Source organism: Mytilus galloprovincialis, chromosome 11, assembly GCF_965363235.1.
Source record: "Mytilus galloprovincialis chromosome 11, xbMytGall1.hap1.1, whole genome shotgun sequence".
In the NCBI taxonomy this organism is placed as follows: Eukaryota; Metazoa; Mollusca; class Bivalvia; order Mytilida; family Mytilidae; genus Mytilus; species Mytilus galloprovincialis.
The window spans coordinates 4292698-4316086 of NC_134848.1; the positions used below are offsets into that span (position 1 = coordinate 4292698).

At 31.8% G+C, this 23389-nt stretch overlaps 1 protein-coding gene across 1 annotated transcript in view; it reads right to left on the reverse strand.

Moving 5' to 3' along the window:
- Window positions 1-18706: 18706 nt before the first annotated feature.
- Window positions 18707-23389, reverse strand: part of LOC143052014 (uncharacterized) — a 32965-nt gene continuing 28282 nt past the window's right edge. Inside the window, exons 8-9 of the mRNA XM_076224988.1 lie at window positions 21834-22317; window positions 18707-21043 (exon numbers count right to left, since the gene is read on the reverse strand). Of these exons, the coding sequence (XP_076081103.1) occupies window positions 20976-21043; window positions 21834-22317 (552 nt within the window). The 3' untranslated portion in view covers window positions 18707-20975. The remainder of the gene's footprint in view (window positions 21044-21833; window positions 22318-23389) is intronic.

Sequence of the window (23389 nt, forward strand, 5' to 3'; positions counted from 1 at the left end):
GGACTAACCAACATTATGATCAAATATTTAATTGCACATCAGGTATATGGAGAAACTTGGATGGGACTGTCGTACAGTCCGCCATTCTCTACATTTGAAAATGCCTGTACCAAGTCAGGAATATGACAGTTGTTGTCCATTCGTTTGACGTGTTTTATCCTTTGATTTTGCCATTTGATTAGAGACTTTCCGTTTTGAATTTTCCTCGGATGTCAGTATTTTTATTATTTTAATTTTGACGTTGCTCAGTACTTAAACTTCCAGTCTTTGTAAGTGTGCAATGGTAAAAACGAATGGACAACAACTGTCATATTCCTGACTTGGTATATAATGTAGAAATTGATTAAACCTGGTTTTATAGCGCTCTCACTTGTATGACAGTCGCATCAATTTCCATATATTTACAACGATGCGTGAACCTAACATACATGATAGGTAAAATAGTTTACGTATGAGTACATTTTTGTATTCTTGCCTTTCCTTTTTGCTAATGTACCTTCTTTATATGCCTAATTGCGTTTCTGTGTTACATTTTTGTTTATTTGTTTCTTTTTAAAGTGATTTTGATTATAGCACAATGTTTACTGCTTATTCTTGCATTTTACCTATTATATAAAAAAAATATGGGCTTTCATTGTAAATGACACAACTTTCCACAAAATAAACACAGAAATTAACAAATATAGGTCATCGTACAGCCTTCAACAATGATCGAAGCCCATACCCCATAGTAAGCTTTAAAAGGTCTCGAAATGACAAAAGTAAAACAATTCAAACAAGAAAACTGACGGCCTAAATTATGTACAAAAATAAACGAAAAATAAACATGATAAATAAGTCACATATCAACAAACTAATTTGTATATGTCGATAGGATGACATTAAAACAAGTGTCACCGCTCAGCCATGTGATAGGGTAAATTAACACCCGTATTAGCCAATCAAAATATGGCATTTTAACGTGAAGTATAGCATATGGCATATTACAAATGTCACCATATTTTTAATGTTATAATCCCAATTTTCGTTTAAACTTTTAATTTGACCTATGAAAGATACTATCACTTATTACATTGTGATTATTGCATATTAATTTAATCAATCTAAGAATGACTGAGCATTTTATATTACTGTTTCTTCTTTTTTAATGTGACTATTACACTTGATAAATTGTCTGAATCACTATCAATTGTTTTAATTTACCTTCATGAGGATACGACTTAACGTTTCATTGTATAAGAAAAAACAATAGTAGCCTGAATAAAAGTTGTGTTCATTCTGTACCAGGCAGTTCACCTCATGTATTTTCAATCATTATGAATAATTGTTTTCGATAATTGTTTTGTACATCAAACAGGCCGTTATTTTTTGGTTTCAATTGTTCTACACTTGTCCTTTCGGACCTTTTCTAGTTTATGATTCGGTATGGCTTTTGCTCATTTTTGAAGGCCGTACCTTGACCTATAGTAGTAACTTCAGCGATATTTGGTCTGGTGGTAAGATGCTCCATTAATAAAAATACGACATCTCCTCATTGTTATACTGATTTTAATATATGCCATATACAGCAGGAAGCAAATCTGATTACAAGAACATGCATTTATTAAGTTTATTCATAGTTTTGTTTTACTTCACTTTGAACAAACAAATGTTGAATCTTAATACAATCTTTATTACAATGTATTTTAGTTTTGTCGGTACAAATTAATTTGCCTGGCACGGGGACGGGGTTTGTGAGGAGCGTTGAATGAACAGATTGCATTCATACTGAAAGTTGTCGTAAGTTGTTTCAGGATATTATATTGGTTGTAATGAATAACATTGATTTCCCGGTAAATAAAAAGCGATTTCACAATTGAAATAAACGTGGTTAGTTCACTCCTCTGACATTATACAACAAGACGCTTGGTAAGGACGTTTTCAATAACGTCGCATCAAAACAAAATGTGAATGCGTACAAAAAGATATAGTTCCTTATATGTTTTACTTTTATTTCCTGAAAACGCTATTTGCCAATGTCCTGATAATAATAATTTATCAAAGAATTTAAATAATGAAAAAGATTCAACTCGTGACCGAACAACACTGTTCATATCTCTTGCGCTACTCGCATTTGTGAATTCTTGTGTAGTTAAGTCACTCGTTCAATATTTTTTCTATATTTGAATTCTTCACTTAATTTTTCTATAATGATTATTCTCAGGTTGCAAATATTGGTCACACCAGACAGTCAACGACAGTTACCATGGTAACAGCATATAATTTAAGCAGACCCTAATTTAAACTTTGACACATGCTGTATTTGTTTAAATTTTCATTTATTGAAGTATATATACAAGTTACTGTTACTCAACATCATCATGATCATCGTATAAGATAGAAAAAGATGGTTATGAAAAATATTCATTATTTTTTGGAAAGTAAAATTGTGAATATGGGAAAGAGTTATGTCAAATTAAACGACCATTCGAAATATATCTATAGTTGTGATATGTATAGTGTAACTAAAACTGACATTACAGTTTTTAACCAATTTTTTTTCGTACTTACCTTTGGAAGAGTCGAGGCCGCAACACAGCTATTTCCAACACTGTCAATGAGTCCATCCTCGTTTCCCATTGGTTCAGACATTCTCAATGAATCCATCCTCGTTTCTCATTGGTTCAGCATCATTTATCTGACACGTATTTTTCCATGCTATACAGTTATTAGAATTGCATACTTCAATTGTTTAGCAAAGTTGTGCACATTTCGACCACATCGGCATATAAACCTCCGACAACACGTGGCATCTATATATCTTATCTTTTTGTTTTTTGATAACAACTATTTCACATAATCTCCAAACTAACATGAAAACTATTGATAAGGACAAACGGAACATGATGTTTCAATTCAAAAACATTGAAAGTAGTAGTCTCTTTCTCTTTTAGCGAAAAGCTTTCCATCTGCTCAAGCGGACCGTTTCATTACTGTACAATAGCACTTACCAACTGGCTTTTTTTGCTATGCGTCTGATTAATGATTATGGGAGTCATTCATTCTTTTCTTATATGAGATCCCGCTAACATTTTAAACCCCTCCACATTATTTATGTATGTGCCTGTCCCAAGTCAGGAGCCTGTAATTCAGTGGTTGTAGTTTGTTTATGTGTTACATATTTGATTTTCGTTGATTTTTGTTTTACATAAATAAAACCGTTAGTTTTCTCGTTGTTTTACATTGTCTTATCGGGGCCTTTTATAGCTGACTGTGCGGTATGGGCTTTGCTCATTGTTGAAGGCCGTACAATGACCTATATTTGTTAATGTCTGTGTCATTTTGGTCTTTTGTGGATAGTTGTGTCATTGGCAATCATACCACATCTTCTTTTTTTTATATTATCTTCAATTATCAAAATGATAATTTATATTTAAGAATGATTTTTATCTTGAAATTACGATAACTACTTTGATACAACTGTATGTTTGGAAATACAAAAATGTTCCGTAGGGAAAACTTAGTTCGTCGTTTCAGAATCTAAAGCATCATGGGTAATTTTATTCTTCCTACCCCAAGATTAAAATAACGTCACGTCATTGGTTATATTTCCATTGTTTATGAAATTGTAACCAATCACGACGTTTTGGTGTACACGTTTGAAATATTACCCAGAATGCATTAGATTCTGAAACGACGAATTAGGCTACAGTTCCAACATTAGTTAAAATTTAAACAAAATGAATGTGACAAAATAACCAGCTCGATTTATCATAGACTTCCGTGAGTATTCACATTATGAAAGCATTGCGTTGGGGGGCAATTGATGAAATTTCATTACTGCATAAACAATTATAGAGCAAACCCACTCAAAGCTGTCAACATGTTCCTTTTTTATTTCAATCTTGACTTTCGTTAGCTATATGTTCTACACATTTTGTCAAAATTAAGCAAATAAGTTTACCATACAAGAGAAAATACCATTAAGTGAAGATATTGTTACAATATTTTGTCAAAAAATAATTATTACGATCAAAATCTAATTAGTATATATATCAAAGTTCACGCAAGGTCGAACATTATTTTAATTAAATCTACCAAAACATTTGTAAGTTGAGTATCAAGATCAAATTCGCCACAAGCATTATGTAAATAAATTGTCAAGGTCAATTCCACCAGAAGCATATGGATGAAAATTGTCAGGATGGAGTCTTCAAGAACATATGTAACAAAATAATCAAGGTCAATTCTACCAGCAGCATATGGATGTAAAATGTCAGAATGAAGTCTCAAAGAAAATTCGAAGGTCGAAAAGACAAAAATTTAATTCACCAAAAACATTTTACTGTTTATCTGGCACTAGCAGTTAATTGTCAATTGCACAAGGCATTATATGATCTTTTATGATAATATAAACCTGAAGTTTTTGAAATTTTATGTACGAGTAACGTGCATTTCTGCATTTGACTTTATAACTTTAGGTTATGTTTTCAATAAAAAAAAAAAGAATAGACACAGGTGCTAGATAACGAAATCTTTTAATAGGTGCTATTTAGACGTCATGTATCTCTGACAACGTGGATCCAACTTATTTTTGTGACTTCAGTTTACATTTTATCGGAAAAACATCCAATAGTTCTAAATAAATATTAGACTCTTAGCTTTTTTTATTGGAGTTGATTGTGTTCACCAAAAACATTTTCCCCAAGTGACGTTAAAAAGTATGGAGATACAATTTATTTGTATGACATCACTTTATGCACTATCCCTGAATAAATTAGAATCTGAAACTTCTCACGGTTAGTTTCTTTATTGAGCTTGATTTTTTTCAATTATAAGACTATCCCCAAGTGACGTTAATAAAACCGAAATGAAGCAAAACTTGTACATAGTTTCTGAAATTGATCTGACAATATGCATTTGCTTGTCTCAAGTCAGGAACCTGTAATTCAGTGGTTGTCGTTTGTTTATGTGTGACATATTTGTTTTTCGTTTTTTTTTTTTTTATAGAAATGAGACCGTTAGTTTCCTAGTTTGAATTGTTTAACATTGTCATTTAAGGGCCTTTTATAGCTGATCATGCTGATCATTGTTGAAGGCCGTACGGTGACCTATAGTTGTTAATTTCTGTGTCATTTTGTTCTCTTGTGGAGAGTTGTCTCGTTGGCAGTCATACCACATCTTCCTTTTTATATTGACAGAAATGTACTGATCTAACAGGGACAATTAATATGTGAATAGGAGAGTTGTATGTAATGAATTAAATTATTTCAATGGAAAAACCAAATTACATGTGAATAACATGTGCTACAGAGAATGAAAGAGAAGTTTTAACTCTTTGGTTATCGACGTTTGAGTACTATGACTTGAATTTGTGTATTTCTCTGTCCTGAATGTTCTTCCATTTAAATGCATTGAAGTCCAATCATGTTAGACTGTCATTTTAGTGTTATACATGTATTTAACATTGCCATACAAACTGAAGGTTTGGATAGCCGCAAAACCAGGTTCAAACCACAATTTTTCTTTTCTACCAAGGAAAATGGCAATTGTTATCTTACAGTTCGTTTCTGTGTGTGTTGTATTGTCTTTTTATTTATTTTTTGCACTTAAGTGTTTCTCCTGTTCCTTTGTCATTTCTTTTATAGTTTTAGTTTGTAATCTGGATTTAATTTGTCATTTCTTTTATAGTTTTAGTTTGTAATCTGGATTTAATTTCTCTCAATCGATTTATGACTTTCAAACAGCGGAATACTACTGTTGCATTTATCTTTTGCAAATTACGAGTTCTTGTATTCGAAAATAAATGGTTTAAACTAGATTTAACAGCTTAGATATAAGAAGATGTGGTGTGAGTGCCAATGAGACAACTCTCCATCCATAGGCCTGCTGATTCACAACGTAACCGTATAAAGTTATTTCTGAACTTATGATTCTGACTACGAGCTGACCATTGTTTGCTGCTACCATCACGTGACAAAATATAGGCGCAATTAAATATGAACAAAGTAAATTCGCACCCATAACTTATTGCATCGTAAAAGGCAAACTACAACAAAACATAATTTCTATAAAGTTTAAAGTTCGCTAGTACATAACTGGGTTTTGTCAAAAATTCAAATTAATAAAAATACACGTTATGTTTAAAATTTGATTAAATATTGATACTATTCAATTACAAAACTGATTTTTAGAAATGTTAGCTTTTAACATAATTTTCGAAATTTAAAATAACTAGAGGCTCTAAAGACCCTGTGTCGCTCACCTTGGTCTATGTGCATATCATAAACGAAGGACACACAGATGGATTCATGACAAAATTGTGTTTTGGTGATGGTGATGAGTTTGTAGATCTTACTTTACTGAACATTCTTGCTGCTTACAATTATCTTTCTATAATGATCTTGGCCCAGTAGTTTCAGTGGAAAATGTTTTTAAAAATTTACAAATTTTATGAAAATTGTTAAAAATTGACTATAAAGGACAATAACTCCTTAGGGGGTCAATTGACCGTTTTAGTCATGGTCACTTATTTTTAGGTCTTACTTTGCTGTACATTATTGCTGTTTACAGTTTATCTCTATCTATAATAATATTCAAGATAATAACAAAAAACGACAAAATTTCCTTAAAATTACCAATGTACATGTAGGGGCAGCAACCCAACAACCGGTTGTCGGATCCATCTGAAAATTTCAGGGCAATTAAATCTTGACATGATAAACAATTTAACTCCGTCAGATTTGCACCGAATGCTTTGATTTTTGAGTTATTAGCCAAAAACTGCATTTTACCCTTATGTTCTATATTAAGCCGTGGCGGCCATCTTTGTTGGATAGCCAAGTCATCGGACACATTTTTTAAACAACCTACCCCAAAGATGATTGTGGCCAAGTTTGGATTAATTTAGCCTAGTAGTTTCAGAGGAGAAGATTTTTGTAAAAGATCACTAAGATTTTCAGCAACGAGCAAAGTCCATACAGCATAATCCAGTATAAAAGGCCTAAACATGACAATGAAAAGCAATACAAACAAGAAAACTAACGGCGTAATTTATGTACAAAAATTGAACGGAAAACAAAATATGAAACACATAAACAAACGACAACCACTAAATTACAGGCTCATGACTTGGGACAGGCACTGCATACAGAATTAGGCGGGTATTAACATGCTTGCGGGATCCCAACCCGTCCTCTTACCTTGGACAGTTGTATAACAATACATCATAAGAACGAACTATAACAATCAGTTGAAAAAGGCTTAACTCATCAGATGGACAAAAATACAAGCAGACGTGGCCGGGTACTTGTACATCCCAACAACAGATATGAGAGTACTCGCAGTTCACTGACAGCTAGTTCAGAGCCACTAACAACTAATAAAAATATAATGCATCTAAGAATAAATTATCAATCCGTACACATCCAACATCCAATGGATTTAGTGTAACGACGTCATAAACAGTCAGAGAAAAACCTGACATTGTGCAATGCCAAGATACAGGTTTTGACTGATTGAATATCCATGAATGTGTATATGTATATACATTTATTTCTATTCCGTTATATTTAGATTTTTCCTTATCTATTTCTATATTTAGTAACTGTGGTTTGTAGATAAAGTTTGTAAAACAAGTTGGAAGAACTGGTTCGATGGTATCTACATATAAGTCTTTAGTTAGTACTGCAAGGGCATTTCTTAGGCGAGAATACGGGTCGGGTTATATAGTCCCATATAGTCCCATATAAGTTGGTTAATATGTATCGAGGTGCTCACAGTAACTTTAAAGTACGACACGTTCTGCAGAGTATATTATTTGCATTAATTTATAATGGTTTGGTTTAGAAAAGCTAGATTTGTATTTCTTGAGAGATAATTGTAATGTGTTATTATCTTTATTAAATCTTGTATCGCACAGAAAATATTAAGTTACTGCGAGCAAACCAAGCCTACATTTTGACTTCCCTCTTATTTAGCCATGTAGATAGATTAGAAATGTATAAAATTCGGACGAATTTAGGAGTGAGAATTTAACACAGTAGTAGTATTTAAATATAAGAAGATGTGGTGTGAGTGTCAATGAGACAACTCTCCATCCAAATAACAATTTATAAAAGTAAACCATTATAGGTCAATGTACGGCCTTCAACACTGAGCCTTGGCTTACTGTTTCACATAAGTGTAAAACCATTCAAACGGGAAAACCAACGGTCTATTTTGCTTTTAATTTACTGATAACAAAAACAATATTCATACCAATGAAACAATATTAAATGATCTTATTACAGTGTATAATTGGTAACCTTTTAGAAAAAGTTTATTTGAAGGAGCGATAAGTTTACGAGGATCATTTCTAAATTTCCGGATATGGTTCACAACATTTCCGTAAAATGAGGTTGTGCTTTCCCGTTTGAAATAAGTTTTCTACCGATACAACCAAACTTCAAGACAAACTCTTTATACCCATGGAAAAAATTAGAAAAGGTTTAAAGTAATTCATGGTAACGATATCACTGGTTTGATAATTTATCAGTCATACTTTGATTATGTTCGTTAAAATCAAAAACAACACAACAGACACGGGAATAGCGAACGAGCTTTAAAATATAAACACCGTAAGATGGTGCAAAAGGAACATCTCCATTTAAAAATCGGAAAATATCCAAAGGGAACGAAAAATCGTCCTTTTTGTCGTAAATTTTAGTGTGGAGTTTTCCGTTTAAAAACCGAAATATCTAAATCTAGAAATGAACAATTATAACGGCTTAAATTTGATTTATTTAAAGTAAGTTCCTTGAACGTCCTTAAAACCTTCAAAATCAAACGCTCGAATATACAAACCAACAGTACAAATTGAAAACACCTGTCATAGTCCGTACCTTGGACAGGCATTTTCAGAAGGAAATGTTATGTTGAACCTGCTTTTATAGCTAGCTATACGTTCCACTTGTATGACAGATATTTATAATTCAGTTGTACCGACGCAATTGGGTGAGGAACCAAAAACAGAAAAGATTGATAAACGTGCACTGAAAAAAAAATACCTAGTAAAGATTACTAGTTTGGCTAGTACTTCATTAAAAGTCCCTAGTTGATTATCAAAGAATTAATTAGACTAGTATGTTTACTATCCTGGATGCATCGTATTACCAGGAACCAGCTGTTCAACTGAAAACAGGATTTCCCGCCGGACGATATCATATTCGCGTGGCTTCTGTTGTACATGAAGTGATGGCCGCAATCAAAAGAATAAAGAACCTGAGTGTTTTTTGGTCTGATTCATTGAAAAGCTGTAAGTATTGTAACTAGTTTGTGTTTTATTTTACCGTCTTAACTTATTTTACACAGAAAAAAAAAAAGAATCACATCATCTCGCCTTTCACGTTAAATTTACTACAGAAGATGGTCAAGTTAACCTTGTGACACGTGGAACAAACTTTAAGTGTCCCTACAAACAACGGTATATTGCTGGGTCTTCCAAGTGCTCCACGAAACCTCTTTCTAAATTATAAACATCTATTTTATCAGCAATCAAAGACGAGCTTCAAAGTTATTGTGAAACTGCCTATTCTAGAGGTGGTGTGAATCAGATGTGGATACTTAAAAATTCCAAAGATCTTTTAGAGTACATACAATCTAACTCTCTTTCATCTTGTAACAGTATTAAAACATTTGACTTTTCTACTCTTTACACAAGTATTCCACATTCCGAACTAAAAGACAAATTGAAAGAGTTGGTATTACTTTGCTTCATAAAAAAGAATGGCCAACGTAGATAAAAGTATCTTGTCATAGGGAGGGATAAATCGAACTTTGTAAAGAATCACTCTGATTCAAACAAAAAATTCTCTGAAACCGATATTATTAAGATGCTTGATTTCTTGATTGACAACATATTTGTAACGTTCGGAGGACGTGTTTTTCAACAGACTGTCGGCATCCCAATGGGAACAAACTGTGCCCCTCTACTTGCCGACTTGTTTCTTTATTATTATGAGGCTGACTTCATGCATGAACTTCTTAGGAAGAAAGATAAGAAGTTAGCAATATCCTTTAACTCTACTTTCCGCTATATAAATGACGTTCTTTCACTAAACAATTCAAAATTTTGTGACTATGTGGAACGCATCTATCCCATCGAATTGGAGATAAAGGATACTACAGATACAGTTAAGTCGGCTTCATATCTTGACTTACATCTAGAAATTGACAATGAGGGTCTTACGACAAAAGAGATGATTTCACCTTTCCAATTGTGAACTTTCCATTTCTAAGTAGCAACCTTCAAGCAGCACCTGCATACGGGGTATATATCTCCCAATTGATACGATATTCACGTGCTTGCATTTCCTATCATGATTTTCTTGATAGAGGGTTACTGCTCACAAACTAAAACTATTAAACCAAGAGTTTCAAATAATGAAGTTGAAATCATCCCTTCGTAAATTTTACGGACGCTATCACGAGTTGGTTGACCGTTATGGAATAACCGTTTCACAAATGATATCGGATATGTTCCTTACGTCGTAACTACAATCCCCTTCCCTTTCATGAATTTGACCTACCGAATTAGACTATTTACCGGATTTGTAATCACATAAGCAACACGACGGGGGCCCATTGTGGAGCAGGATCTGCTTACCCTTCCGGAGCACCTGAGATCACCCCTAGTTTTTGGTGGGGTTCGTGTTGTTTATTCTTTAGTGTTCTATGTTGTGTCATGTGTACTATTGTTTTTCTGTTTGTCTTTTTTATTTTTAGCCATGGCATTGTCAGTTTGTTTTAGATTTATGAGTTTGACTGTCCCTTTGGTATCTTTCGTCCCTCTTTTATCTATTTAAGTTAATTTGTTTGATTTGAATGTATTTTTATCAATGAATTTTTCAATCGTCAGTGTTATATGCTTCAATTTTATTAAAAAGTGTATTAAATGTGCAATAAATTTACCATTATTAGTCTGACACGGCCCTCGTAGCCGGGGCGACAATTTGATGACCCATATTTTGGAACGAGATGCATGGTTAAGTTCCACAAGATGCAGCGTTGGTTATTCTAATTTTAACACCTTTTCTTCTTTTTAGATACGAAAAATAATTAATAATCCTTCTATTTCACCACAGAAAACCGTAACGTAAATCAGAAACGTTTTTATGATTATATAATTAAAGTGCGCCTCGTTATGAAATTAATATGGCTGCGCCCATGTATTGTAAAAATATGTACCTGCCAAAAGTAACACAGTCAATACATGGTATATCTTCAATATTTTCATATCAAATTTAAACTGAGAAACATTTGAAAGCACCACAGAATGTACTTGATGATATACATGCACCATGTAGGTCAGAGGCGGATTTAGGGGGGGCAGGGGGACCGGACCCCCCCTTTTTGGGAAACAAATTTGGTTGCTTATATAGGGAATCATTGAAGCGTGACTGGAGCGGGCCCCTCTTAGGTCAGTCAGTGGGCCCCCACTTATGCAATTTTCTGGATCCGCCACTGTAGGTGTACACTTGCATCTTGAGTGCACAAATACATTCAAATTTCACACAAGTAATAGCTTTTCAAAAAGCCAGCCGTCTCTTAGCTGTGTTAAAATATATATGAAGGCTAGTACAATTTTTCCTAATTCAGGAATGTTTTTTGGGATAATTTACCAACACTGGATTAGAAGTAGCGATGCCTTAACTCTTTTTTTTTAATTAAATATGAAAATATTTATAACTTAAAGTATATTTTAAATGTATCTCCCTCATGCAAAGCTCTGATTCCTTTCACGGATTTGGCTATACTTTTTTGACCTTTTGGATTATAGCTCTTCATCTTTTATATAAGCTTTGGATTTCAAATATTTTGGCCACGAGCATCACTGAAGAGACATGTATTGTAGAAATGCGCATCTGGTGCAAGAAAATTGGTACTGTTAATTTTATTAAACATTGCTCTGGGATAATTATGTTTTTGCCAGTATTTTAACTCTGTATAGCAGTATAATTGTAGATTGTTATATTAAAGCATACATATGACACTCATTGATGTACTTGAAATACTACATGTATGCATTAAAAAGCTAAAAAAAAAAGCACATAAATGTTCAGTGTGTATATATATGTCTGACATGATAACTCAGCTATCAGACATAAGAAACAAAGTGAAATATAGTTTTTTTAAATACAATGTATTGAATATATTGACAGTAGAGTTCTAGTTAATCTATATTAATCATTATTAACAACATGTACAAATGTACATGTAGTGTTATTAAAGATTTCTGTATAATTTCAGGTTCAGAAAAAAATCACAGGAGATGATAAATTTAGAGAAGAAGGTTCAATCACCAACATGCTACTCTTACTGGAACATGAAAACCTGAAATTCACAAGAAAGCCAAAGACTAGTATTTCTGGACAAAGTGGTTGAGAGTATGGTCCCAGCTATCAAACTTGACAAATTATTGGTAAAAAGTAATCTTTACCAAAAGGAACATCAAGCCGACAAGCTTTGCAGACTTTGAAAGTGATAATTTATAAATTTGGTTAAGGCTATTGACATGATTGAATAAAACAACTGTGAAAAAAAGCAATTTGAAAACAAATTCTTCGTCAAAACTGTGATTCATTGAAAGAAGACGTAGTGTGCGACAAGTCAGTTGAGAGCTTCAATACAGATCACCAAGGCCGTCAAATGGAGTCCGCTCTCCCGTCAAGTTAAAGCTAGAATTGGTACCTTCGATGTAACAATGCAGATACATATAGCATGAAAAGTTTTATATAATGAACATGTATATTAACATCTATAGATATTTCAATACAAGTATGATTATTTGTTTTTGTTGTGATCTATGACATATTGTATAAACAATTTTGAGAAAGTGTTATCTGTATATATGACAGTTCCATGAAAATGTTAACAAACTTTTGTGTCAATTTATTCATTCATCTAAAAACTGACACAAGTCAATATTAGAATTAATAGATTAAGACTATAAAATCACTTCATGATTTGACCTAGGCCTGTTCAAGTTTATTAAGGTCAAAATAAGATAAAACAAAGTTTCATAATATAAAATATCACTGTAGGAGCAAACCGTGAAAATGATTTAGATCCTAGTGCAATATGAGGTGGGTGACATGTATTTAGATCCTGGTGCTCTAGAAGGGTGACATTGAGTTGCATCTGTTTGCTCAAACTAAAATTTACAGTGCTTTAAATAAAAATAAAATAAGATGTAATCATGCTTTATAAAGTTATAAACTGTTAGGTACAGTCTGTATTCTAACTTCCTGACAATTTTATTTTTACTCCTAAGTGATTTGAAATGTAAACTTGAAGTAGGAAGACATTAAATATTTTAGTTTAGTTTATTCATTTTGGTTTTGCAGGGAGAGCTGATTGATTTAAACAGGGGCCGTGCAATAACTAGATAGGTAATGTAGGTTATCATTTATCAAACTGACATTTTAAATTTTTTTTCATCGAAATAACTTTAGAATTGTAAACTGAATATTCTAAATACATAAATGAAATATTGTTAATATTGATTAATATTGATTGATTATGAATGGTTTTGAAATATGAATTTAAATGGTTACTTTGAAGTAAATTGATGACATTTAACCTATTTGTTTGTTTTTGTTGTACACCTTTTTTATAATTGAAATTAACTACTTTGTATTGTCTACTTAAATGTATTGTACATTTCTGATGGTATTCATATTATGTAAATAAAATATGAAGGATATATCTTAAAAATTATTATGCTGAACCTCACACACTGACAAATTTGGTTCGGTAACTGTAAAGCTTTCAGGCCTAGTATGGCCAAATTTGAGGAGAATGTGTGAAAGAGAAAACAACAAGAACAAGGAGTGAAAGGAAATAGTTTTGTCTTTATTGACATTGAAAGTCAATTGTCACTACAGATGAAACTATTTTTTTTATCTGCATTCATTTTAAGTCAAATCATATTGAGGATATTGTGACCTATTGCTGATGTTTTTGCTGGTTGTCTTTCGGTCATTGTTGGTTCTATATTTTTCACAACTATTGTCATTTTGTTTCCTGAATTGAAAGATCACAAACACATAGCTACTTAAAAGCTTACTGTTGATTTTAGTGATGGATTTAGGGGCTCTAAAGCCCCTTTCATGGGCAAAATGTAATTGATTATACAGTGAAAAATTGAACTATGACTTGAGTGAGCCCCCTTTTATGGCAGTCACCCTTATTAAAAAATTCTGGATTTAACTTTTTGAACTTTGTTCCAGAACATTAGGGAAATAGCTATAAGAAATTGCACTGCTATGAAACTATGCATACAAACCAAAATAAAAAAAGAATCCTTAATCCAATATCATTGCTAGGTACGAAAAAGTACCACATGAGGATGACCTGGTACCAGTACTTATACATGTAGCTAGTAAAGTTACTAGCTGAAGGAGGTATTCCTACTAGGTAATGTTTGCAAAGTTACTTGAAACTAGTAGAATCACTAGTCTTACCATGTATTTGCCACTAGGAGGACCTAGTTATGTTACTAAAAGGTAGTAAAATTACTTATTCAGACTAGTAAAGTCACCAAGCAGTCTAGCAAAATTACTAGTGACTCCTAGTGTAATTACTAAGTAGCCCAGTAAATTTACTCTGATGGCCTAGTATAGTTACTAAGTAGGCTTGTAAATGTACTTCTGGCCTAGTAATCTCGTGGACAGTAAGTTTACTTGTTTACCTAGTAGAGATTACTAGGTATTTTTTTCAGTGTGACGATAATAAAGATTCAACCGTAAAATACTCTTCTAGGCATTCAGAAGTTCACGAAATACGTCAATCTCCTGTCAAACCTACTGTGTGCTGTGATTAATTTCAGTTCATGTCCAAACTTAAAAAAACTCTTTCAAAAAATCTACAAATTGAAAATTTGACACGTGATATCTTTAAATATATAAACGACAAAAGATATTTTTTGTATGCCCATTGCTATTTTGTATGATCGATAAAGCTTATTTTGATCCTAGTAAAGGTGGCAGGGGTGTTTTGATTCAAAACCTTATAATTTTTTAATAATCTGTCAATATTAAGTTTTTATCATGATTTTTTCAAAAATATAAATATCTTGATAATGAGCATTTTTTGTTTGAATCAAAGTGATCCTTTACAAAGTAGATTGTATCCCTCCCTTAGACAAGATACTTGTATCTACGTTGGCCATTCTTTTTTATTAATCAAAGCAATACCAACTCTTTCAAATATCTTTTGGTTTGGATTGGGGAATACTTGTGTAAAGTGTAGAAAAGTCAAATATTTTAATACTATTGCAAGAGGAAATTTTTTTAGATTGTATGTAGTATAAAAGATCTTTGGATTGTTTAGTATCCACATCTGATTCACGCCACCTCTAGAATTGGCAGTTTCACAATAACTCTGCAGGCCGTCTATGATCGCTGATAAAACAGATGTTTATTATTTAGAAAGAGGTTTTCTTGGAGCACTTTGAGTGATGTGAGAAGATTTAACAAATAACTCTCATAACATGCATTCAGATAAGAAAAAAAGGTGGTCATCTGACTTGTTTTCTTCCTACATAGTAAATTAAGTAAATTCACAACATTTTCTGGTATAAAAATTACTTTATCTTAGTTATCTCCCCTATTTTTGAGTTATCTTTCCTTATTTGGCAAAGTTGAAAACAAATGACTCTAACAACAATATTGTGTTTTTAAAGAAAAAAAAAAACAGTCGTAAATATGACAAAACACAGAATATGTTTCACAACATTTAAAGTCTTACAGATGAATTGCATACTCCTCTCAAAATTTGGAAATTACATTAATGATCTAGACCAATTAATATCTGCTATTGTTCAAAATCTAAGATGGAGGAATACTTCCAAGCCATCTAAAGGTATGTGTTTATCACTAATCCACAATACCTTTCAACATAAAAATGTTAGCATACGCTATAAATATATTACTTTGGGATTTCATCAGGCTTATTTCGTTAAAAGAGGGACGAAAGATACCAAAAGGGACAGTCAAACTCATAAATCTAAAACAAACTGACAACGCCATGGCTAAAAATGAAAAAGACAAACAGAAAAACAATAGTACACATGACACAACATAGAAAACTATAGAATAAACAACACAAAATACGTTGAACCACAAACGCCAAATTATTTAATAGCGTAGTGGAATTAACTATTTGTGGATTCTTATAAATTCTATATAACTTTGGGACTATTTTAAATCTCGGTCTATTTCTGAAATTTATTCTTACATACTTTTGATTTTTTAACCCTGTATGCTAACATTGCCTATGTGAAATTTTAAAATTGATGGAATGTACATTGAACGACAAATATATGTGACGTATAAAATTTTCTGACGTCAGACTCTCAAATCAATGAATGTGTTTGTAGATAGATGTTTTTGTGTTCTGTTAAATTGTTCCTTTTAAAACTGTTACACGATGATGACTGCTGTACCCATATTTTGACTATTTTATTTATTGTGTCTGTTCAGTTAACGCATCATTGTAAATATAACGGAATTTGATGAAACTGTCATCAAAGTGAGAGGGTTAGCGCTATGGAACCAGGTTTAATCCACCAATTTCTACATTTGAAAATGCCTGTATCAAGTCAGAAATATGACAGTTCTTGTCCATCCGTTTTTGATGCGTTTTGTTATTTGATTTTGCCATGTGATTACGGACTTTCCGAATTTATTTTCCTCTAAGTTCAGTATTTTTGTGATTTTACTTTTCACTTACGTTAGCCATGTCAGTGTGCATTGTGACATTTAAGACTCAAATGAAAAGATAGATAAAGATCAGAAAAATTTATTTTATTAAAGTGTCACATGTTGATCTTACACAAAACTAAATATTTACAAGTAAAATCACATAAAAAAATCAGAACCAAGCTTATAAAGACTTATGAGACACACAAGCACTCAAGGTAAAAAAAAAAAAAAAAAAGAGATCTCATGTATTTATCTTGCAAACGTAATAAATTGATCAGTTTGATTTAAACCAAGTTTAAAAGAAATTTAATACTGGAAACACACCTACGTTTAAAACTAAGACTTACGACTTAAAACAAAATTATGGGTAAAATGCATTTAAGACTCAAATGACTGTAATTCATATTAAGTTTATAATTAAGTCGTGCTTTTGTAACCACAAATTACATAAAACTTTTTTGTATAATAGATACACAAGTTAACTATTAAACATATGAACTGTTTACACAGAGATAATTTAATATGCCTCACCTGTGTCGGATCTTCGTACAATAATGCAAAATTAAATTAAACTCAACACTTTAATGTTTTAATTTTGCAAAACGTTCAAAGTCAATGTACTCAAGAGTGACAAACAAATCTCCAAGGACATGAGAAGTGACAATTTTTTTTTATACAACTGCAAAACAACATTATTGACGTTATACCACGATTGGTTTCTCTTTAACTGACAAATTACCTACACACTAGTCCATTAAAGTGAGCGGAGGAGGGGGAAACGAATCCACATGCAACCATTCAAATTAGATTTGTAAATGTAATTACAACTGCATACCAAATATAATTACCATACCATAAGTGGTTTTTTTTTTAAACTGATGGAAATGAGACCTGCCAATACTTATTCAGCTGCATGCCAAATTCATCAATTTTCAAAAAGCGATTCCAATTAAAATCACTTACCAATAGCGAATCCTCTAAAATTGACAAACATTTTAATCTGTCATAGACGCAATAACAATATATTATTGTAAGTATATTTGAAGAAAACTTGCAAGAGCAATGCAAATTTGAAAACCGTGAAATTAAATGTATCCCAAGACTTATATATTGAACATGGAGAAATCGATATTCATGACCACCTAGAAAAATATGTCAGGACAAATAAGAATCAAATATCTCGTTAGTTGAAACAGCTAACATTTCAAAAATAATCATTGCATCAGTGAAACAAATTAATAAAACGTGTTAATCAATTTGACGTAACAAAATAACTGGCTTTATAATTAACCAGTTATACCTATATTGCATTATTGAAGTGCAAGACAAATTAAAGATAAGAAGATGTGGTATGATAGTCAATGAGTCAACTATGAACCAAAAAACAAATTGAGTAAATGTAAGCATCTAGAGGTCACTGTATGGCCTTCAAAATGGGCAAAACCCATATTGTATAGTAAACATGAACAACAGTCTTACAGTATTCGGGTTTAGTTTTCTGTAATTAGTTAATACTTCAGTTTCATTATGTATATCTCTTTCATATTCATTTGTTAACATTTACTGTTTGCAATAGCATGAATTGTTCTATATAATAAGGATGTTCTTATCCCGGGCATAAAAACAATGCCGTATTTGGCAAAACCTTTTCAACTTTTTATCTTCAGTGCTGTACAACTTTGTACCTTTTTCACTTTCGATCTTTTATATCTGGGCGTTATGTATTCGGGTTTAGTTTTCTGTAATTAGTTAATACTTCAGTTTCTTTATGTATATCTCTTTCATATTCATTTGATAAAATTTACTGTTTGCAATAGCATGAATTGTTCTATATAATAAGAATGTTCTTATCCCGGGCATAAAAACAATGCCGTATTTGGCGAAACCTTTTCAACTTTTGATCTTCAGTGTTGTACAACTTTGTACTTTTTTCACTTTCGATCTTTTATATCTGGGCGTCACTTGTAAGTCTTGTGTGGATTTTAAACCTGATGCTTTTTGTTATCTATTAATCATGTTTTTCTTTGTCTAATATGTTCTATTAATTTGTATTGTAGTCCTGTAATATTATGTTGTCATTTCAATGTTATATTTAACTTTGCCATTAAAGTGCGAGGTTTGGCATGCCACAAAACCAGGTTCAACCCACCACTTTTATTCCCCTTTAAAAGTGTCCTGTACCAAGTCAGGAAGCTGGCCATTGTTATATTATTGTTCGTTTCTGTGTGTGTTGCATTTTAACGTTGAGTCGTTTGTGTTTTCTCTTATTTTTGAGAAATTAAGATAAGACGTGGCACGGTACTTGTCTATCCCAAATTCATGTATTTGGTTTTCATGTTATATTTGTTATTCTCGTGGTGTTTTGTCTGATGCTTGGTCCGTTTCTGTGTTATGTCGTTGTTCTCCTCTTATATTTAATGCGTTTCCCTCGGTTTTAGTTTGTTACCCCGATTTTGTTTTTTGTCCATGGATTTATGAGTTTTGAACAGCGGTATACTACTGTTGCCTTTATTTACCCAAAAGGATATTTCCCTGAACAATTGTTCACCTCTAATTCTGTTTTTTAGATGGATTTCTTTAATAATGCTTTTTAATTTACTTTTCTGGGATTTCATTATATATTTGACATTCAAATATAAAATGGTATTCATCTTCAATAGCGTTAGTGTTACACTTAGTACATAGTCTATTATTTTATCAACACTATGACATCTGCTTGTTTCTATACTTGAATTATGAGCTGATATATGATATATTTACAAATATATAGTGTGTATGTATATATATAGTTTACAGGTCTATCTAAATAAAATTGTAATCATGTATACTATGTATATATCTATACAAATAACATTTACTCTATTTTCTAATGACTGGCTATAAATTGGACTTTGTTATTTTTATTGAAACTTTTGTACTCTTATTTTCTTATTCATCTGTAAAAGTGTAGGAAATCAAATTTGTTATCAATACACTCAAGTGCACGTGGTGTATTTATTGACTTTTCAGAAACTGCTTCACTTAACATTAAACATTTCCTTCAATAACAGTCAAACTGAACGAGAAAAGATGTTGTCTGATGACACAATTGATGATACTATAACTGTAACATGATTGATGTGGTATACTCATATCAATAATACTAATGATGAAACAATTACAAAACAGAAAAAGCTAAACAGTTAAAGGTAAAAGTAATAATGATAGGTATACAGAATCAATAATAATAGGTATACAGAATCAACAATAATAGGTAAGCAGAATAAACAATAATAGGTATACAGAATCAACAATAATAGGTATACAGAATAAACAATAATAGGTATACAGAATCAATAGTAATAGGTATACAGAATCAATAATAACAGGTAAACAGAATCAATAATAATAGGTATACAGAATCAATAATAATAGGTATACAGAATAAACAATAATAGGTATACAGAATCAATACACAAACTGCATTAACTGAGAATATAATCAGATACAGTGTGCTTTTGACCTTAAGCGATAAAATCAGTATCGGTTAATGCCATAAACGACCCCGTGTATATAGTGTCTGGTCAATAACACATTGTGTAACGTATTTATCCTCGACTATCTTCACATAGTTGAATTTAGACGTTGTTATAAAGACCTTCATGAAGCATTGACGTAATCTTTGGTTTCTGATGGACATCTCTAGCTTGAAATTAAGAATGTAATTATACAAAAAAAAAAATCAAAATGCCTTCAATAGCAATTTTATGTCATAGATCCTTGATTTCACAACTTTCGACAGAAAGCTTTCTTTTAATAATAAAACATATTGATGATTTAACTTTATGATTAACAACTATGTTTTAACTTGAAATACTAGTTATAATATATCAAACACATTCTGCATTTGTCCTAAGTCAGTAACGTATTGTTCGATGGATGTGGTTTGTTGGTTTGGTTCATATGTGTTTCTCTGTTATAAGTCCTCAGTCGTCCTGTATGAATGGTTTTAACTATAATTTAAAGTTTGCTGATTGGTGTGCGCCGAGGCTTCGTACTTTGATCTATAGTTAACTTTTATTACATTGGGACTCTAATGGAACGTGTTCAAATCACATCTTCTTGTTTATATTTATTGTTTACCATTGACTTTTTTGTCAATTTAATTAGTAAATTATAGTTTGAGTAGTTCATTACATTTTTCTAATATGCGAATTTTTCACATATTCAATATTTATCCCATTGACCGCAAATGGTGAATACAAAAATGAGTTAACAAATATCGTTCAAAGCATCAGATACCACACTATCGAAAACTGCATACATCTTTTCTAGGAATCCTGAAAAATTTAAAAGAAATTCTGTCAAAAAATCATTTGCAAAACGTGTTTGCATCCGATACTGAGATAATATAATGTACCTAATTAGAGCAACATATCTTTATTCGTTTACCTTAACTTAAACATGAAGACTAACTTAGTTGTTGTCGCTTTATCCAGATGATTTGTTCATTTCAAGTTGTTCAATAGATCAACAAGGTATAAAACACAAGTGGTAAATATTGATTTGTTTTCACTTTGACAATTCAGTCTAAATATATCTAATAGCTGTTTAAGAACATTTGTTTTGATTAGGAGGTATTTTAATGGACACTTTCTTCATTGCCCAATATATTATACAAAACGTGACAAAAATAACAAGCACATCGTGCAAACAAAGGGTTAGGTGTTCTAAATTTGGGGTTGATATATTTGGTTTTGTATACTTGCATTCCTATTTTTCTTTTCTGTATAAAAAGCAAGTATTTTTCTAATAGTTTTAGAAAAGTATGATATCATCTGACGAGACTTGTTAATTGAAAGTTGTAGTTTATCTACCTTTATTAACAAGGAAATGAAAACAGAATAAACTTTTGAATTCACGTTTTCTGATCGTAATCGTCAATAGTCGAGAACGAAGGGGAACGTTTTTTTGTTGGCTTCAAAGCATTGGTTTTACTGTTTAGTGTAGTGATTTTTTACTGTTGTACTCTTTTCCATCGATTTCTATTTGGGCGTGGTGTTATCTGTCTTTCAATATTTAGGATTTATTCCTGTACTTCAAACATGAAAAAGATATCACTTAAGTTACCTGCTTTCATTCGTTCTTTTATCTCTTCAAAACTCCTTGTCTCTAATTCCATTGTCCTGATTTCGTCTAATCGTTTTACGTAGGATTCACCTGCTGGATTGTTACGCTGGTCAAATCTAGTTAGCATATCATGAACTATAGTGATTAGTGTTTGGTATCGTGTGTCATCTAATCCAAAGACAGAAGAATGCTGCATTTCATTTCTGATCACACGTATCCGTTGAATGTCGTCACCAATAGTATCTTCAATGGTAGAAATCTCGTCAACCCTTTCTATTTTCCTAAAGCCTTTACTTGGAAAGTTTATTTTTAAAGCACAATATTTCCTACACATTTCTGTTATGTCCAACTTATCACGATCAAGTATTTCTCCAGTCTTTGTATCTATGTATAAGCGATCGTATAAAACGCCTGATAATACCTCTAGAACTATCATTGACATTCTGACGTAATTCTGTTGATCACTACTTATTCTACGGGAAGCCTAAAATATCAATGAAATATGTAATGGTACAAACTTATGCTATATAATTGCCATCTATTAACAGGTAGGTAGACCTCCAAATATAGTCAAGACAGTAAATACACCGGGACAGTGAAAAATGATAGAACACAGAATTAATGCTAGCCAGAAAATTCATGTTGACGTCAGAATATTCAAAATTACGTCAAATTTATTTGAATAATTAAAAAACTACAAAAAAGATATACATATATCAATGCAAGCATGCGAGATCTGTACAAAGCATGACACAATGTTCTTAAAGATTTGCTAGAAGTATTTCCATTCAACAATAATTTTACAGTGGAGCATTTTTTTTAAATGAGCAAGCTACCTAGTATGTTGTTCGAGAAAGATAGATATTTAGGGGCTATTCAAAATGCTATGATATTCAACGCAACCAAATAAACATGGCGTTCTTTTCAATTGATTGAAGATGCATTATTACATGTATTTCATTACCTTGAACATGCATAAAACAACTCAGAATATAATAGCAACATACCGGTCAGTAACATTTCTTTATTTTTCATATAGCATAGTATGATACGATCATAAACAAGTGAAATAGGATGGATACTTTGCTTAAAAATCGTATTAATATTTTCGCTATACAGCGTTAATTCTGTAGACGATCACATTAATTTTAGGAAAGTTTATTTATAATTTCAAACATTTAAATAGATATAACTCAACTTTTACTTTCGCTTTTCGTGATATTTTTCGTGTCATGTTGTTTTTCAACCCAGAACAGAAATATGAATCGATGAAGACCCTAGGGTAATCTGTATTTTTTTCGCAAATTGTATTTTGATCTATGAAAAGCTTTTCATACATTTACAATGCATTAATTTTATATGAAGGTCCCACAAAAAATGTAAAAAGTGTGTATGTTTTTTAGCTTTTCTCATGCGATACCTTTTTGGTAACTTTTTATGTGTTGTGTCTGAATATGAATTATAACCCTCAATAGTGAATGAACAGGTTGAACAAATCCTTCTGAACAAACAGAAAAAGAAGACACATAAGAACCTCACAAGACTTTTTCAAGTTT